Source organism: Anomaloglossus baeobatrachus, chromosome 6 (genome assembly GCF_048569485.1).
Source record: "Anomaloglossus baeobatrachus isolate aAnoBae1 chromosome 6, aAnoBae1.hap1, whole genome shotgun sequence".
NCBI classification, from domain to species: Eukaryota; Metazoa; Chordata; class Amphibia; order Anura; family Aromobatidae; genus Anomaloglossus; species Anomaloglossus baeobatrachus.
Window position 1 is genome coordinate 415,404,517 of NC_134358.1, and position 19,694 is coordinate 415,424,210.

Genomic DNA, 19,694 nt, shown 5'->3' on the forward strand with positions numbered 1-19,694 from the left:
GAACCCTATCCCCCGCGGTGTGCTGATGCCTTCAATCTCTGAGCTTTTAGGGAAGATCATGAAGATACTCTCCCTCCCAAGTTAATAACCAATACGATAAACCTGCTCCCGACCTAGGGTCCTGTACCCTGCCGTGCTCGGTATCGGTCAGTTCTTTTGGGGTTCTGATGTCGACAGTCCTCCTAGACTATGTCCGTCGCACCCTTTCCAATATCACTGCCACCGGTCCCTGACTCCTGTGGTCCCAGACCACCGTTTGCGACCCAACCTTGGTCTCGTTCCCTGGGAGCTACTACTCCCAGCTCTTCACTCTTTGAGGGCTACTCTCACTCTTTACTCCTTGAGCTCCCCAGAAGCTACCACTGCAGCTCCTCTCACGCTGAGAGCTGACACTATTCTCCTTTCAGTCCCTCCCACCAGTCTGCCTGACCCCTAGGTGGGTGGCCCTACTCCAGCTTGACCATCCCACTGGTGTGTCTGACAGGTTTGATGTGAGGTGTGGTTGGGATTTGTAGTGCTGATGGGTGACACCGGTTATTGGGAACCTGGAACCATGAGGATTGGGTCCTGCACCCTGGAGGACAGAATGCAGTTCCTTGTAGCACCCTGATACAGTCAGGGGCGCTACATACAGTACAGACCAAAAGTTTGGACACACCTTCTCATTCAAAGAATTTTCTTTATTTACATGACTCTGAAAATTGTAGATTCACATTGAAGGCATCAAAACTATGAATTAACACATGTGGAATAAAATACCGTATTTTTCGCTTTATAAGATGCACCTGATTATAAGACGCACCCTTAAATTTGAGGAAGGAAAAGAAATTATTATTTTTTTAATGTTAAATGGGGTCCATCTTATAATGCCAGTGTCTGTCTAACAAATCATATAGGGTATATGTCCCTCATAGCCCCCATCTTAAAATTAGCCCCCCTTAATCTGGATATGGCCCCCTTATATTGAATATAGCCCCCTTGTGCTGGGACACATCCCCCTGTGCTGCCCATGGCCACTATAGATGGCACACCTCCCCTGTGTTTGATATGGCCCCCATACTGCTGCCCATGGCCACTATAGATGGCACATCTCCCCTGTGTTTGATATGGCCCCCATACTGCTGCCTATGGTCACTATAGATGGCACATCTCCCCTGTTAGATATGGCCCCCATACTGCTGCCCATGGCCACTATAGATGGCACATCTCCCCTGTGTTAGATATGCCCCCCCATACTGCTGCCCATAATAAAATAAAACACTCTTTCCTTACCTTCTCAGCACTGTAATCCCTGTGTCTCCCTCCGTGGGGTTGAGCTCCGGCTTCCTCCACTTCCTGGTTCTTGCTGCCGGTCATGTGATCGGCAGAGCAGAGTGATATCATCTCTGCGTGCCTTATCACAGACAGCAGCAGCAGGAGACCGGGAGATCAGCGCTGGAGGTAAGTAAAGCTTTTTTTATTTTACTATGGGCAGCAGTAGGGGGGCCATATCTAACACAGGGGGGATCATGTGCGATCAAAGGAGGGCGCAGGCAGAAATAATATGCCCCGCTGCCCCAGCCCATCAGCGCGATGTGGTTTCAGCACCATGCTGATGGACAGCGGCTGTGCATAATATATGAGCGGGAGCAGGAGATCTAACGCTGCCGCCCGAAGCTTCACCAGCTCCCAGCACCGCTGCAGAGCGGACCTTGGAGTGTATACAGTGCCTACAAGTAGTATTCAACCCCCTACAGATTTAGCAGGTTTGATAAGATGCAAATAAGTTAGAGCCTGCAAACTTCAAACAAGAGCAGGATTTATTAACAGATGCATAAATCTTACAAACCAACAAGTTATGTTGCTCAGTTAAATTTTAATAAATTTTCAACATAAAAGTGTGGGTCAATTATTATTCAACCCCTAGGTTTAATATTTTGTGGAATAACCCTTGTTTGCAATTACAGCTAATAATCGTCTTTTATAAGACCTGATCAGGCCGGCACAGGTCTCTGGAGTTATCTTGGCCCACTCCTCCATGCAGATCTTCTCCAAGTTATCTAGGTTCTTTGGGTGTCTCATGTGGACTTTAATCTTGAGCTCCTTCCACAAGTTTTCAATTGGGTTAAGGTCAGGAGACTGACTAGGCCACTGCAACACCTTGATTTTTTCCCTCTTGAACCAGGCCTTGGTTTTCTTGGCTGTGTGCTTTGGGTCGTTGTCTCGTTGGAAGAGGAAATGACGACCCATCTTAAGATCCTTAATGGAGGAGCGGAGGTTCTTGGCCAAAATCTCCAGGTAGGCCGTGCTATCCATCTTCCCATGGATGCGGACCAGATGGCCAGGCCCCTTGGCTGAGAAACACTCCCACAGCATGATGCTGCCACCACCATGCTTGACTGTAGGGATGGTATTCTTGGGGTCGTATGCAGTGCCATCCAGTCTCCAAATGTCACGTGTGTGGTTGGCACCAAAGATCTCGATCTTGGTCTCATCAGACCAGAGAACCTTGAACCAGTCTGTCTCAGAGTCCTCCAAGTGATCATGAGCAAACTGTAGACGAGCCTTGACATGACGCTTTGAAAGTAAAGGTACCTTACGGGCTCGTCTGGAACGGAGACCATTGCGGTGGAGTACGTTACTTATGGTATTGACTGAAACCAATGTCCCCACTGCCATGAGATCTTCCCGGAGCTCCTTCATTGTTGTCCTTGGGTTAGCCTTGACTCTTCGGACAAGCATGGCCTCGGCACGGGTGGAAACTTTCAAAGGCTGTCCAGGCCGTGGAAGGCTAACAGTAATTCCATAAGCCTTCCACTTCCGGATGATGCTCCCAACAGTGGAGACAGGTAGGCCCAACTCCTTGGAAAGGGTTTTGTACCCCTTGCCAGCTTTGTGACCCTCCACGATCTCTCTGATGGCCTTGGAATGCTCCTTTGTCTTTCCCACGTTGACCAAGTATGAGTGCTGTTCACAAGTTTGGGGAGGGTCTTAATTAGTCAGAAAAGGCTGGAAAAAGAGATAATTAATCCAAACATGTGAAGCTCATTGTTCTTTGTGACTGAAATACTTCTTAATACTTTAGGGGAACCAAACAGAATTCTTGTGGTTTGAGGGGTTGAATAATAAATGACCCTCTGAATAAACTTTTCACAATTTAAAAAAAAAATAAAAAAAGAAATAACATTCTTTTTTGCTGCAGTGCATTTCACACTTCCAGGCTGATCTACAGTCCAAATGTCACAATGCCAAGTTAATTCCGAATGTGTAAACCTGCTAAATCTGCAGGGGGTTGAATACTACTTGTAGGCACTGTATATACAGTCAGGGCCAGAAATATTTGGAGAGTGACACAAGTTTTGTTATTTTAGCTGTTTACAAAAACATGTTCAGAAATACAATTATATATATAATATGGGCTGAAAGTGCACACTCCCAGCTGCAATATGAGAGTTTTCACATCCAAATCGGAGAAAGGGTTTAGGAATCATAGCTCTGTAATGCATAGCCTCCTCTATTTCAAGGGACCAAAAGTAATTGGACAAGGGCTCTAAGGGCTGCAATTAACTCTGAAGGCATCTCCCTCGTTAACCTGTAATCAATTAAGTAGTTAAAAGGTCTGGGGTTGATTACAGGTGTGTGGTTTTGCATTTGGAAGCTGTTGCTGTGACCAGACAACATGCGGTCTAAGGAACTCTCAATTGAGGTGAAGCAGAACATCCTGAGGCTGAAAAAAAAGAAAAAATCCATCAGAGAGATAGCAGACATGCTTGGAGTAGCAAAATCAACAGTCGGGTACATTCTGAGAAAAAAGGAATTGACTGGTGAGCTTGGGAACTCAAAAAGGCCTGGGCATCCACGGATGACAACAGTGGTGGATGATCACCGCATACTTTCTTTGGTGAAGAAGAACCCGTTCACAACATCAACTGAAGTCCAGAACACTCTCAGTGAAGTAGGTGTATCTGTCTCTAAGTCAACAGTAAAGAGAAGACTACATGAAAGTAAATACAAAGGGTTCACATCTAGATGCAAATCATTCATCAATTCCAAAAATAGACAGGCCAGAGTTAAATTTGCTGAAAAACACCTCATGAAGCCAGCTCAGTTCTGGAAAAGTATTCTATGGACAGATGAGACCAAGATCAACCTGTACCAGAATGATGGGAAGAAAAAAGTTTGGAGAAGAAAGGGAACGGCACATGATCCAAGGCACACCACATCCTCTGTAAAACATGGTGGAGGCAACGTGATGGCATGGGCATGCATGGCTTTCAATGGCACTGGGTCACTTGTGTTTATTGATGACATAACAGCAGACAAGAGTAGCCGGATGAATTCTGAAGTGTACCGGGATATACTTTCAGCCCAGATTCAGCCAAATGCCGCAAAGTTGATCGGACGGCGCTTCATAGTACAGATGGACAATGACCCCAAGCATACAGCCAAAGCTACCCAGGAGTTCATGAGTGCTAAAAAGTGGAACATTCTGCAATGGCCAAGTCAATCACCAGATCTTAACCCAATTGAGCATGCATTTCACTTGCTCAAATCCAGACTTAAGACGGAAAGACCCACAAACAAGCAAGACCTGAAGGATGCGGCTGTAAAGGCCTGGCAAAGCATTAAGAAGGAGGAAACCCAGCATTTGGTGATGTCCATGGGTTCCAGACTTAAGGCAGTGATTGCCTCCAAAGGATTTGCAACAAAATATTGAAAATAAAAATATTTTGTTTGGGTTTGGTTTATTTGTCCAATTACTTTTGACCTCCTAAAATGTGGAGTGTTTGTAAAGAAATGTGTACAATTCCTACAATTTCTATCAGATATGTTTGTTCAAACCTTCAAATTAAACGTTACAATCTGCACTTGAATTCTGTTGTAGAGGTTTAATTTCAAATCCAATGTGGTGGCATGCAGAGCCCAACTCGCGAAAATTGTGTCACTGTCCAAATATTTCTGGACCTAACTGTATATGTATATATATATATATATATATATATATATATACACACCCTATATATTCGGTTTATAAGATGCACCCCCTACTTTCCCCCAAAATGTGGGGGAACAAAAGTGCGTCTTATAAAGCGAAAAATATGGTACTTAACAAAAAAGTGTTAAACAACTGAAAATATGTCATATATTCTAGGTTCTTCAAAGTAGCCACCTTTTGCTTTGATTATTGCTTTGCACACTCTTGGCATTCTCTTGATGAGCTTCCAGAGGTAGTTACCAGAAATGGTTTTCACTTCACAGGTGTGCCCTGTCAGGTTTAATAAGTAGGATTTCTTGCCTTATAAATGGGGTTGGGACCATCAGTTGTGTTGTGCAGAAGTCTGGTGGATACACAGCTGATAGTCCTACTGAATAGACTGTTAGAATTTGTATTATGGCAAGAAAAAAGCAGCTAAGTAAGAAAAACAAGTGGCCATCATTACTTTAAGAAAAAAGAAAAGCTGGGGAGGATGTTGGGTAAGAGGCTTTCTCTGACATGACATCACAGCAGCAACAGACCATTGTTATCGCTGAGGAATGGGACGTGTGAATTAATTTTCACCAACTCTGACTATAAAATATATATTTTTTAATCATTAGTTTTAATATAGGTGCTAATGGATAACAAACATACCTTGTTCACAAGGTTCTTCATAATTTTTACAGTTGTATACATTGTTTCCTCCTATTTCAGAAGTGCCCAAATCACATGAAGGTACACAAGATCCAGAATCTGATACAACATATTTATCTGAAAATAAAAACAAAAAAAAACAAAACACAAAGCATCAGTTTAGAATCACATCAATGAAAGTAAAGGAAGAGACAAACTATCATAGTTTACTCTACCACTGTGTAGGAACAAAAATAATCTATCAAATCCTAGAACTGTGCTTCTTCCATATAGTATATCATTATAGACTACAGGCGAACAGAACAAGTGTTTCAATAGAACCCATTTTAAGAACAATGGTCTTGATGTGCAGGTGTGCTGGAGTCAGATATGAGCGGCTCTTCATGGATCAGGACCATTGTAGAAGTGGCACACACTTCCGTACTCACCTCATGACTAATCTTACTTCAAAGACTGGAGTAAAGGCCGCTTTACATGCTACGACATCGCTAAAGCGATGTCGTTGGGGTCACAGAATTTGTAACGCACATCCGGCCACATTAGCGATGTCGTTGCATGTGACACCTATGAGTGATTTAGAATCGTTGCAAAAACGTGCAAAATCGCTAATTGGTGACATGCCCCCTATTCCAAATTATCGTTGCTGCTACAGGTACAATGTTGTTCGTCATTTCTGCGGCAGCACACATCGCTATGTGTGACACTGTAGGAATGAGGAACCTCACCTTACCTGTGACCGCTGGCAATGAGGAAGGAAGGAGGTGGGCGGGATGTTACGTCCCGCTCATCTCCGCCCCTCTGCTTCTATTGGGCGGCCGCTTAGTGACGTCAGTGTGACACCGAATGAACTGCCCCCTTAGAAAGGAGGCGGTTCGCCGGTCACAGCGACGTCACTAGGCAGGTAAGTAGTGTGATGGGTCCGCGCGATTTTGTGCACCATGGGCAGCGTTATGCCCGTGACGCACAAACGATGGGGGCGGGTACGCACGCTAGCGATCTCACTAGCGAGATCGCAGCGTGTAAAGTGGCCTTAAGGTTTGTAACGTAATGAATGCCACGGCTCATCATGAATTTGACAACTGGTGGTTGCCCTGCCCAGTCCTGCACCAGCTTCACCCACTTTGTTGGATCTGGGTAAAAATAGTGTGAGAACTTCAAAAGTTACATAATTTTAGTGCCCCTTCGAGTTTTTCCAAAATTTTACCTGGTTTCAAAGCTTTTTTGGACATACATGTACATCTCAATAAATTAGAATATCATCAAAAAGTTAATTTATTTCAGTAATTCAATACAAAAAAAGAAAATGTATATATTATATAGTCATTAAATACAGAGTGATCTATTTCAAGTGTTTATTTCTGTTAATGTTGATGATTATGGCTAACAGCCAATGAAAACCCAAAAGCCATTATCTCAGAAAATTAGAATAATGACCATAAAACACCTGCAAAGACTTCCTAAGCAATTAAAATAGTCCCTTAGTCTGATTCAGTAGGCTACACAATCATGGGAAAGACTGATGACTTGACAGATGTCCATAAGGCAGTCATTGACACACTCCACAAGGAGAGTAAAGGCTGCTTTAGACGCTTCAATTTCTCGTGCGATCGTACCCGCGCCCATCGTTTGTGCGCCACGGGCAATTTCTTGCCCGTGTCGCACTAAGTCGTAAGCCCCCGTCATACGAACTTACCTTCCAAACGACCTCGCTGTGTTCGGCGAACATAAACTTCCTGAAGGGGGAGGGACGTTCGTCGTCACTGCGATGTCACACAGCGGCCGGCCAATAGAAGCGGAGGGGCAGAGATGAGCGGGACGCAAACATCCCGCCCACCTCCTTCCTTCCGCATTGCCGGTGGCCGCAGGTAAGCTGCAGTTCATCGTTCCCGGGGTGTCACATGGAGCGATGTGTGCTGCCTCGGGAGCAATGAACAACCAGCGCGCAGAAGGACGTTCGATTTTTAGAAAATGAGCGACGTGTCAGCGAGCAACGATAAGGTGAGTATTTTTGCTCGATCACAGTCGCTCGTAGCTGTCATACACTCCGATATGTCAAACGATGTGCGTCACTAACGATGTGACCCCGACGACATATCGTTTGATATATAGTAGCGTGTAACGTGCCCTTAAGCCACAAAAGGTCATTTGTTAAAGAAGCTGGATGTTTATAGAGTGCTGTATTCAAGTATATTAATGGAGAGTTGAGTGGAAGGAAAAAGTGTAGTAGCAAAAGGTGCCCCAGCAAACGGGATAACCGCAGCTTTGATAGGATTGTTAAGAAAAGGCCATTAAAAAATTGGGAGAGATTCACAAGGAGTGGACTGCTCCTGGAGTCAGTGCTTCAAGAGCCACCACACATAAACGTATCCAGCACATGGGCTACAATCAAGCCATTCATGACCAATAGACAACAGCAGAAGCATCTTACCTGGGCCAAGGAGAAAAAGAACTGGACTGTTGCTCAGTGGTCCAAAGTGTTATTTTCAGATGAAAGTAAATTTTGCATTTTATTTAGAAATCAAGGTCCCAGAGTCTGGAGGAAGAGTGGAATTTTTGGATAAAAGGGAGACTCTGCTTGGAGTCCACTTGCGGTGTTTTTAAAAATGAGCCAAGATGAACAAGTCATGGTTCAGCAAAGACTTTGCTACCTACCCCGGTGTCATACTGGGGACAGTTAAGGCTGGCGTATTTTTTAATGTGCTTGATGCTAATCAACACATCCAGTTTGCAACTGGGGCACAAGTGATGCCACTGAAGTGGTGTCTGTGTGGCCCAATTTTTGGATAAAAGGGAGACTGCTTGGAGTCCCCTTGCGGTGTTTTTAAAAATGAGCCAAGATGAACAAGTCATGGCTCAGCAAAGACTTTGCTACCTACCCCGGTGTCATCCTGGGGAAAGTTAAGGCTGGGGTATTTTTCAATGTGCTTGATGCAAATCTACCTGTCAAGTTTGCAACTGGGGCACAAGTGATGCCACTGAAGTGGTGTCTATGGGGCCCAATTTTTGGAAAAAAGGGAAACTCAGCTTGGAGTACCCTTGATGTGTTTTACATGATTTTAGAAGGGCATGACATGCCTATATCTGTGTCTCCTCCTCTTTTTCCTCGTCCAGCTGTTTTTTTTTTCGCATGAGTATATGTCCTTGTCACTTTCCCATGTGTCTGTGGTGTCTTGGGAGTTGTTTGTCACCTTTTGGACACCTTTGAAGGTGTTTTCTTTGTGTTTGTATGTGTTTGTGTTTGCCTCCGCATTGTTTTCAATGGGGTTCGAGAGGTTCGTCGAACGGTTCGTCGAACCGAACTCGAACGGAGCCTCCGTTCGACGAACCGAACTTGAGCCTTCAGAGGCTTGCTCATCTCTAACCAGGAGCAACCACACCCTCACCACACTCCCTGTTCTCAGACTGGAGGGAAGCAGACATTATTACGGGGTTGTGTGTTATTAATAGCAGGGAGCAGGCCATACCCATTGATTTGTGATGTAATGTCCCAGAAACAAGGGGAAGCAGCAAAGAGAAGCTCCAATGTCACAATGAATTACAGGTAGTGTGAGACTAGGAAACAACATTGCACATTTCATCTTTATAGTTTACTAGCTATAGTACCCAGGCATTGCCCGGGATAGTAACTGTCTCTCTGTCTCTCTCCCAGTCTTTGTCTGTGTCACTGTCTGTCTGTCTCTTTTTTTGTTTGTCTGTGTCTATGTCTCTGTCTGTCCATTTCTATCTCTGTCTGTCTTTGTATCAGTCTATCCGTCTCTATCTCTGTGTCTGTCTGTCTCTCTATCTGTGTCTGTCTTTATATCTGTGTCTGTCTGTATGTCTCTTGCCCCGTCTGTCTCTTTCCTTGTCTGGCCCCTTCCAGGTCTGTCTCTTTCCAGGTCTGCCTCTTTCCAGGTCTGTCTCTTTCCAGGTCTGTCTCTATCCAGGTCTGTCTCTTTCCAGGTCTGTCTCTTTCCAGGTCTGTCTCTTTCTAGGTCTGTCTCTTTCCCTGTCTGTCTCTTTCACCGTCTTTCTCTTTCCACGTCTGTCTCTTTCCCCGTCTGTCTATGTCTGTCTCTCTGTCTGTCTCTTTCCCCGTCTGTCTCTTTCCAGGTCTGTCCTTTTCCAGGTCTGTCTCTTTCCAGGTCTGTCTCTTTCCCCGTCTGTCTCTTTCCCCGTCTGTCTCCTTCCATGTCTGTCTCTTTCCTGGTTTGTCTCTTTCCCGGTCTGTCTCTTTCCCCACCTGTCTCTGTCTGTCTCTTTCCAGGTCTATCTTTTTGAAGGTCTGTCTCTTTTCCTGTCTGTCTTTTTCCCCATCTGTCTCTTTTCTTGTCTGTTTTTGTCTGTCTCTCTGTCTGTCTCTTTCCAGGTCTGTTTGTTTCCAGATCTGTCTCTTTCCCCTTCTGTCTCTTTCTCCGTCTGTCTCTTTCTCCGCCTGTCTCTTTCTCCACCTGTCTCTTTCCCCGCCTGTCTCCCTGTCTCTTTTCCTGTCTGTCTTTGTCCATTTCTTTGTCTGTGTCTTTTCCTGTCTATCTCTCTCCCTGTTTGCCTGTCTCTGTCTTTCTCTTTCCTTGTCTGTCTCTATCAAGGTCTGTATCTTTCCCATCTATCTTTGTCTGTCTCCTCTTTCCCTGTCTGCCTGTCTCTGTCTCTGTCTTCCTGTCTGTCTGTCTCTTTCCAGGTCTGTCTCATTCCAGGTCTGTCGCTTTCCAGGTCTGTCTCTTTCCAGGTCTTTCTCTTTCCCCATCTGTCTCTTTCCCCATCTGTCTCTTTCCCTGTGCGTCTCTGATTGTCTCTGTCTGTTTCTTTCACCGTCTGTCTGTCTCCATCTCTCTGTCTCTTTTTCCCTGTCTGTCTCTGTCTGTTTCTTTCCTTGTCTGCCTCTTACTATGTCTGTGTCTATGTCTGTCTGTCTCTTTCTGTCTCTCTCTGTCTCCCCACCAACATTATATTACCTCACACATAAGCTTCTTATACTAACAATGTCTTTTGTTCCTATAGCAACCAATCACAGCTGCTATTTAAACCAGCAGTTCCAGGCTCCATTTACTTTAATGGAGGCATGTTTTTTGGAGAGCAACTGTAAAGTGCGGGGTTAAGTTTTCCTATCAAAACATAGTCTACAACGTTCCCTGGGTCACATGAAGTGTCTGTGCAACATTTCGTGATTGTAAATGCGACGGTGCGGATTCCTTTAGCGGACAGACATACACACATACACACATACACTCAGCATTATATATATAAGATGAGGCCAATGACAGTAGAAGAATTTTTTATCTCCCTGGAGTACCCCTTTAAACTAGATGCCAGAAAACAGACCCCTGATATACTCCCAAAAATATACAGACCATCATGTCAGATGTTATAAATAAATAAAGACAGCCTAAACAAAAACAAACCCCAGACTAGACCTAAAAATTATATTACCCAGAATAAAGTATAATGTATTTAAATCTATAAGTAAATAGACCAGTGGCCAGACCCTCAAATAAACCTAGACCATACCATCTAATTACCCAGACCACCTTAATAAATGCAGACTCCAAAATACCTATAAACCCCTTAAAAAAGGACCATAGACACTCTCCTCTGTGGAGCTTTGAAAAATGGCTTGAGGACCGGCAAAAATTATTTTATGAGACCAAAGCTCTACAGGTATTTCAACAGTAAAAAGTTCTGCACACTTAACGAGATAGTTGTAAAATGCAGTTTGATTGTGGTTTTTTTTACTTTTTTATTTCACAAGCTCAAATATGCAGTGCAAATCGATCAATCTTTGTAGGGGAGTGACACCGTTTGGCTCAATAATACTGATGTATCAGACAGCACTAGAACCCATAGAGTCTCTCAGCCCCATTGAAACATCTGTAAACATGATGGATCCGAGAATGAGAACCATGAAACTCCAATGTTGAGGATGACAATAGGTTGTAATCAGTGGGTTTGTGTGAAAAAATCAGGCAGCACTCCAACATTCACACAGATGTGTGCACCCTGAGGCCTAAAGGCCGTTTTACACGCAACGACATCGCTAACAAGATATCGCTGGGGTCACGGAATTCGTGACGCAAATACGGCCTCATTAGCAACGTCGTTGCGTGTGACACCTACGAGCGACCGCCAACGATCCGAAAAACGTCAAATATCGTTGAATGTTGACACGTTGTTCCTTTCCCAAATATTGTTGCTCATTTTGGACGCAGGTTATTCGTCGTTCCTGAGTCAGCACACATCGCTACGTGTGACACCCCGGGAATGACGAACAGCAGCATTCCTGCGTCCTCCGGCAACGAGGTGGGAGTGACATTAATGCGGCTGCTCCCCTTCGCTTCTATTGGTGGCCCGCTGTGTAATGTCGCTGGGACGCCGCACAAACCTCCCCCTTAAAAAAGAGTTTGTTCGCCGGCCACAGCGATTTCGTTAGAAAGGTATGTGCGTGTGATGCGTACTAGCAATATTGTCGATGTGGCAGCGTGTAAAGCGGTCTTTAGGAGTACATACTGTAATTGATGTATAAAACCAGAAAACAACAGTTACTTACATGGACACTTATTCACACATAAGAATCCACAACCATACTTTTTGGTGCCAGCTTCCACTAGATTTTTCCTTATGTTGTAAGAATTTGTCGAAGAGCAGCTTTCCAAGCATGTGTCACCATCACGAAATTTCAGGCATGCCTAAAAAAGCATTGGTAGGTGAGCGATACAATTTTGAAAAATATACTAAGTACTAAGCCACGGATCAGTGAACTCAGGTGCGAGACTGAAGAATGAGCACTTGTATAAAGCAGAACCTCTACTTGAAAATGAACACTACTCTAATGTGTGACCATCAAAATCGGTCAGAGAACTCATGCTGCCCAAACCGTGGCCAACACGAACCAGTGTCTGGGTGCACAATTGTAGCCAGATATATTTTTCTCTGAAACAGTCCAGAGAAAATCTACCCTAAAGATTGATCCTAGGCCAAAGACGAGATTAGTCCGGCTTCTCCCCTGGTGGGCTTTCCCCTATGTTGCTCTGGGAGAGACCTGTCTATCACCTGCAGCAGCACTTATTACAGCTGGACTAGTTTAATCTTCAGCTATGGTTCCCAGACGTATTTTTAAAGTATATTTTCCCTGAAACACTGGACCGTTGTGCATTTAGACTGATTCATGCTGCCTGTGATTTGGACACCATGAATCTGGGGACAGATCCCCTTTAACTTGCTGGGCAGTCATAAAGTCCAAAACTGAATACAATAGCTAATTGCCATATTCATGTTACTTTACAATGTTACCTTCTGCTAAAACATCACTTTACTGGCTTTACCCTCCACCCTATTAAAATCATCCCCTCCACTAATTGCTGCTTATCCTTACAATTACAGAGAGTGGAAAACATTGGACATTCACTCTTAGCTGTGAGAAAACCCTTTAAGGCCATGTGCGCACTAAAAATGTACGTTTTATTAAGGAAAAATCGGACCCTCTAAAAGAATCCTGCACCTGCGGTAAAAAACTGCACCAAAACAGCAACGAAATTCGCATGCGGTTTTGCCGATGTTTGGTGCAGTTTGGGTGCGGATTTGCCGTGGTTTTTCCGCAGGTTGGTCCCTGCGGGTTATTACCATTATCTATGGCAAAAACTGGAGGTACCTGTGGAAAAGAAGTGACATGCACATTAATTCCACAGCGGAAAATCCGCAGGTATAAAAAAACGCAGTGTGCGCACAGCATTTTTTTATACCCATAGGTTTTGCTGGGGAATGACTGCATAAATGTTAGAAACATTTTCTGCAGCAAATCCGTGGTAAATCCGCAGTAAAATCTGTGGTAAATCCGCAGCGTGCACACATAGCCTTAACCTGTGTATACTAAACATAGTTACACAACCAGAAAGAGGCAGATAAACTGTGCACAACATTTCATCAATATCTATACTGACAAAGCATTAAAGCAATGTATTGCAGCCTTTGTATTACCAGGCAGTCTGTTTCCGTCGGACCTGTACATCCAGCTGCACACTGACTGTGACAGCAATCACTAGGCATTTGTCCCCTGCATCGTCCAGGACATTCCTGAGCACAAATGAGCTTTGTCACTGAAACACAGAATAAAATCTTTACAACATGTGATATTCAGTAGAAATTCTATATTATCTGATGGCAAATAATGTAAGATAATTTGCATGTATATCTCTAACATTCAAAAAAAGTATATAGTGCAGTATACATTTTTTATCTTTTGCATCCCTCTTTATATGATAGTAAAGACTTTCTTAAGGGACAGTTAAAGTACAAGATAATTGTGAACCATGGTTGTCAAAAATGTTCATTTCATGATAATTTTTCAGTGTATACAGGGTATCGATTGCCGGATGAACAAGCAAAATGCTCATTCATCAAATGAAATGATCTTTTCTGCAGTGTTAAGGATCATCACTTGCGCAGGTGCATTGTCCTGTGCGGCAGCCTATATGCACTCAGCAATCTAGAATTGTTGGCATACTGTATGTTTAGTACACCAACACCAATCCTGTCTATTAGTGTTCAGTTGCTAGGTTTGTGTGCTGTTAATAAAGTTAGAACAAAAAAAAAGAAAAGGAGAGAGGAGTATGTGACTGTAATCTGTATTAGGCGGGCTTCACATCAGTGATATTCTGTCGCAATGCCGGATCTGGCACAAATGCGTTTCACTTCAATGCATTTCCTATGGACTCGCGGCAAGTTCCGGTCACATGCGGTTGTGTATGTGTCACGCTCCCTGGGTCCTCTGCTCCGCTTCCCGGCTCACCTGCCACGCTCCCCGCTCTCCAGCCTCCATCGCCCGCGCTTCCCAGGCCTCCTGGTCCCCGCTCCCGGCGCCCGTCGGCTTCTCAGCCCCAGCCCGGCTCTGCTGCCTCCTCTCCACCACTTCCTGCTCTGGCTTCTGGCACCCGGGCCGCGCGCATGCGCATTAGGGCGCGCGCGCGGTCACTGACCCTTTCTTAAAGGGCCAGTGTCCACTGACAGGAAATGAAGCACACAGGTACGGGGTATAAAGGGGTGCAATGTCCAAGGGGCGGGGCCTGATCTTCGTGTTTCCCAAGCTAGGAGTCAGGTCTCCTTGTGTTCCTGTGAGATACTTACCTCTCTTTTCTAGAGCCGATCCTGCATTGCCATCCGGTCCTGCCGTATCCCGAACCCCGAACGCTGCCATCCTGACAGTCCGCACCTTCTCTGTTCCCTGCGGTGACCCGTCATCTCGCTCCAACGGTTCCGGACCCCGCCTGACATCATCCCGGCTTCCGAACCTGAGCTCCGTCACCCGGACCACCATCAGTGACCCCGTGGTTCCAGGGACTTCTCCATTGTGCTCTTGTGCGCGGACTGTTCTGCTACCTATAGTGCTCCGGCTACCGGACTCCTTTCCCTCATCGGGGAGTTCGGCCCAGTGGATCCACCTTCTGGGTCTGCCCATCCACCTGGCCCTAACAGTATGATGCACACAACCTCATGTGACCGGTACTTGCCACGAGTCCATAGGAAATGCATTGAAGTGAAACGCATTTGTGCCATATCTGGCATTGCGGCAGAATACCGCTGATGTGAAGCCTGCCTTAAGGGGGCTTTTCACGCAACGACATCGCTAACGAGATGTCGTTGGGGTCACAGAATTCATGACGCACATCTGGCCTCGTTAGCGACATTGTTGCGTGTGAAACATGCGAACAACTGCTAAAGATCAAAAATACTCACCTTATCGTTCAACGTTCACACGTCGTTCTAATCCCAAATATCGTTGATGGTGCTGGATGCAGGTTGTTCGACGTTCCTACGGCAGCACACATTGCTATGTGTGACACTGTAGGAACGAGGAACAACATCTTACTTGCGGCCACCGGCAGTGAGGAAGGAAGGAGGTGGGCGGGATGTTTCGGTCGCTCATCTCCGCCCCTCCGTTTCTATTGGGTGGCCGCTTAGTGACGCCGCTGTGATGCTGAACGAACCTCCCCCTTAAAGGAGAGATTGTTCGGCAGCCACAGCGACGCCGGTGAACTGAGTGTGATGCTGTTGTAGCGATATTGTTCGCTACGGCAGTGATCACCCCGTGACACGCCACAGACGTGGGCGGGTGCTATCACTCGCGACATCGCTAGTGATGTCTCAGCATGTAAAGCCCGCTTTAGTCTAGTTCTAGTTCCTGTGTCTATATGAGAAGCTACCTGGAGATGCTGCAGATACAGACACACAGAAAAGATTACTTGATGATTTATGAAGCTGATTTTATTTGTTCCTGATTGTTCCTGAATAAAACCAACAGTTATTGTGCTGCACGCTTGGAGAGTATCATTGATAATCCGCTGCCAACAAGAATACATTGCTCATCATTTGCGCATCATGGTCTGCCTGTATAAACAGGCAGTCAAACAATCACCAATCGGTTGTATCGAGCATCCGGTCAGACTGTGTAAACCAGGGGTACACAACCTTTTTGGCTCCAAGGGCCCGATTATCATATTGAACCAATCCCAAGGGCCATAATTTTAATATAGTATTATTGCATTTGGGAAGTACATGCCATAAATATCTAATAGGTGCTGGTTCCATTTTTAGGGCTCCCATCTATCAGAAAGGTAGAGGTACTCTTCCCAATGGTTTGTGTGAAGCCCCTCACCTTCAGGTTGCCTCAGGGTCTTCACGGGCTGGAACTCTTACGGCAACAGGTATGTCATGTTAACTTCAATAGGAATCGAGACTCCACTCTCGGTTTTGTGGTCAGTGGGTGACTGCCACTGCAATTTAGAGAGCGTCTGGGGCTGATGGTAAATGCAATCTGCTGTTATGGCCTCCCGAGAGTGAGGCTGGCCCCAGGGGCTCAAGTGTAAGTGTGTAGTACTTCAGGTCGCAGAAGAACTCACACACAGGCAGCAATGTCTTTCAGGGTTTTTACTCACTTTCAGGTGGTATAGTGAGGCAACCGGGGCGATGCTATGATGAACCAGGAGGAACCAGATATCCTTCAGGCCAACGTAGGGGTGACTACTGACTCACCTTCCTAGCACTTCTTTTGTTTTGGACAAACCCTGACTTAGAATACCGTGGGATACATCCAGGGAAGTCGCGGCTGCCTTCCTCCCCTTTCTGACCCGTTTGCTGGCAGCGTGGACCAAGGTTAAGATGGCTCCAGGCTCAATCCTCCTTATGGGCCTCATCGTTGCTGCTGATGCTCGGGCTCTGTGATAGTTGGTGTGGGACTTGTTGTCCACCCCACCGGCAAGTTTAGTAGGTAGTTAAACTTGAGCCTACTTCGGGGACCTGTTTCCCCTGCGTGCCTAGTCCTCCAGAAGTCTCTGTACACGACCAGCTGGTTCCCCTCAGTGTCCTCCAGACTAGCTGATTTTCCCCAGGGTCTTTCCTTTCAACTTCTGTGACTGTACTCCTCTGCCAGCAGCCACTACAGGTGCAGGGTCTGACTAGTGTCCTGCTCTTCAGCTCTACACTTCAGACTCGGCTGCTCCTCTCTTACTCCTCTTACTGAGACTGCACACTCTCCAGTTTCCAGTCCCACTACCAACCACTAGCTGAGACGCGAGGGCTACGCCCCCTCCTCAGTCTGCCCAGGGGTCCCCTCTAAGCTGTGTGTGTGTTGCCTTGGTACTACGTGTTTGTGCGTACACACCCTAGTCAGCCTTTGGGAAATACCTGTTTGTATGCACCCAGCATGGGTGCAGTACTCAGTGGTGCCTGACCAGGTCAGGGGCGCCACATTCCCCATTAGTTATCGTCAGCATGTCCTCGGGCTGCAAAGACAAGAACATTTTAAAACTTTTAATACAACTTCCCCACACAGGGGGTTATTCACATAAAAGCATCATAAAACATATAACATTGTACCAGGTACCATTTTTCACCACCCACCAACCACAAGTCCATTACTCACCCAAAACCCTCTCAGAAGGCAGGTCACCGGTCTTTTTAGCAACCAGGTCTGGGCCATCTGTTTCCCCAGACCTTTCCTCCAATCTTCCTCTCCTAGGGATGGTGGTTAAAGGCAGGCCTTATAAACAGGCGTACCTGCTTCCGCGTGGTGGAGAGCCAGGCCCCATAAACAGGCATGCTCCCTTGTCGTAAGCGAGCCAGGCCCCAAAAACAGGCGTGCTCTTACCTTTTGGACAGCATGCGCCGTCACAGGCGTGCTTCCTGGTGGTGCAGAGCCAGGCCCCATAAACAGGCGTGCTCTGAGTTGGTACCTCTGGGGTAAGTACATACACTGTGAGAGTTTGTGGCTATAGCCAGTTCATAGCCTTATGGGCCGTAGTTTAAGTGCTTAAAACAGGTAAAACTTGAGGATTCTCACAAGAGTTCTTGTGGGCGCATCTTGAACTTTAACGTTGCTGTAACTTCAAAACTGGTAGAACTTTTCTTTACTTTTCTTCACTGGGATCAAACAGAACTGTGCCTTTCAAAACCAGGGTTTGGCACTTCGATGCACTGAAACCTGGAAGTTGGTTCTGGAGCAATTTGGGTTTGTTGGGCTAGTTGTGCTGGTTGAGCTTGCTGTGGTTGCTGAGCTTGCTGAGCTTGCTGTGGTTGCTGAGCTTGCTGTGGTGATGACCTTATGGACTGAGTGGAAGCTGCATGGCTGTGGCTTGAGCTCTTTGGGCGTGGAACCACGTCTAGGGAAAACCAGCCCCTTTCACCCCTGTGCCTGGTGAATTCCATGATGTCTCCATACGCAGGTCTCGACCAGGGTGTCCTCTGGGCAGGTGGGACTGGACGTCTCTTCTGGACACAAAAATGCCCCCTTTGACACCAGCCTCCACAATGAAGCCATAGCCGGTATGTAGATTGAATTCTTCTACCACCCCACAGTGGAGAGGACCTCGGGTCTGGAACCCGGTCTGCCGCAGGGACTTCTTTTCTTGTAAATCCCTGGCCTCCACTCTTTCTTTTTCTGGGGAAGGTTGCACAGGGGGGTGCCTTGCCCTCATGCGGCACTGTCCTCTGCAGGCTGGTCTCCTCATCACCACTACCTCGCTGTCTGCGGGCTCCCAGGTTACACACAGGCTGGGCATAAAGGCGTTGAGTTCTTCCTCTTCAGCAGGGGGTGTTGTAACCTCTTCCCATCGTCGGGGGGGCAACAGTGCGACCTCAGGGCCTCCCTTACATGCAAAGGGTACTGCGTCCTCCTGCATCCATTTGGGGATCATTACTTCAGCCTCCAGGCCTCTCCTTCTCCCCCTCAGTGGTGCTGTGCACTTTTCCGGTTGTTCCAGCAGCAGCTCCAGGGATGGGCCTTCATCAGAGGGCCAGGGTGGTGGGCCGCTCTCTGGCATGAAGAGTGCTGGGACCGCTCCGGGTCCGGAAGACTGCCTGGGGACCAGGTACGTGTCCACCAGGTGCGTGGTAAGCATGCGCTCAATTCCTCCTTGAGCTGCAGGAATACTGGGTCTTCTCCCGGCGGGGACCCAGGACCCGGTTCGTCGGTCGGCGGCTAGGGCGCGGTGGCAGTATCTGCTCTGCAGGCAGGGGTAGAACGCGTTGCGGCCTAGCCTGGTCTGGCCGGGTGTGCCGTGGCTGCGGCCTGGTCTGGCCGGACGGGGCATTGTTGCGGCCTGTTCTGGTCAGACCGGACGCAGCGTGGCTGCAGCCTGGTCTGGTCTGGCCGGATGCGGCGTGGCTGCACCGGATGTCGCAGCAGGGGTCACAGCGGGAACCGCAGCAGAGATCACCTCCGGTAGCAGTGCTGGCAGGGTCAGCACACCCGATCGGGCAGGGGCAGCGTGGGACTCACCCAAAGGCATCAGCAAGAGGGTCTGGGTGGTCACTTCCCGGCACGGCACTTGTCGCGCGGTCCACCTTTCATAGGCCCGAACCGCCGCAGCCGTCTCCCGTAGCTCCGTGCACCACTCCATCACTTGCTGGATGATCCGGGCTTGCAGCCGGTCACAGAACTGGGCGAGCTCCCAGTCCCACCAGGCGGCAGTGCCTGGTTCTGGCTCGCTGAGTGCAGCCGCCATCCTCTCTCCGTCGCTGCTCACCAGGTTCTGGTCACGCTGCAGCCTAAGTTTCATTTTCTCTCCCTCTCCTCCCAGAGGACTCGAACATTCCAGCAGTCCAGGAACAGATCCGC

General features: G+C 47.0%; 1 protein-coding gene across 1 annotated transcript in view; it reads right to left on the bottom strand.

Moving 5' to 3' along the window:
• LOC142243949 (epidermal growth factor receptor-like) overlaps nucleotides 1-19,694 on the bottom strand; it is a 110,899-nt gene that overhangs the window by 14,954 nt on the left and 76,251 nt on the right. The window contains exons 6-8 of the mRNA XM_075316142.1: nucleotides 13,562-13,680; nucleotides 12,135-12,273; nucleotides 5,612-5,728 (exon numbers count right to left, since the gene is read on the bottom strand). Of these exons, the coding sequence (XP_075172257.1) occupies nucleotides 5,612-5,728; nucleotides 12,135-12,273; nucleotides 13,562-13,680 (375 nt within the window). The remainder of the gene's footprint in view (nucleotides 1-5,611; nucleotides 5,729-12,134; nucleotides 12,274-13,561; nucleotides 13,681-19,694) is intronic.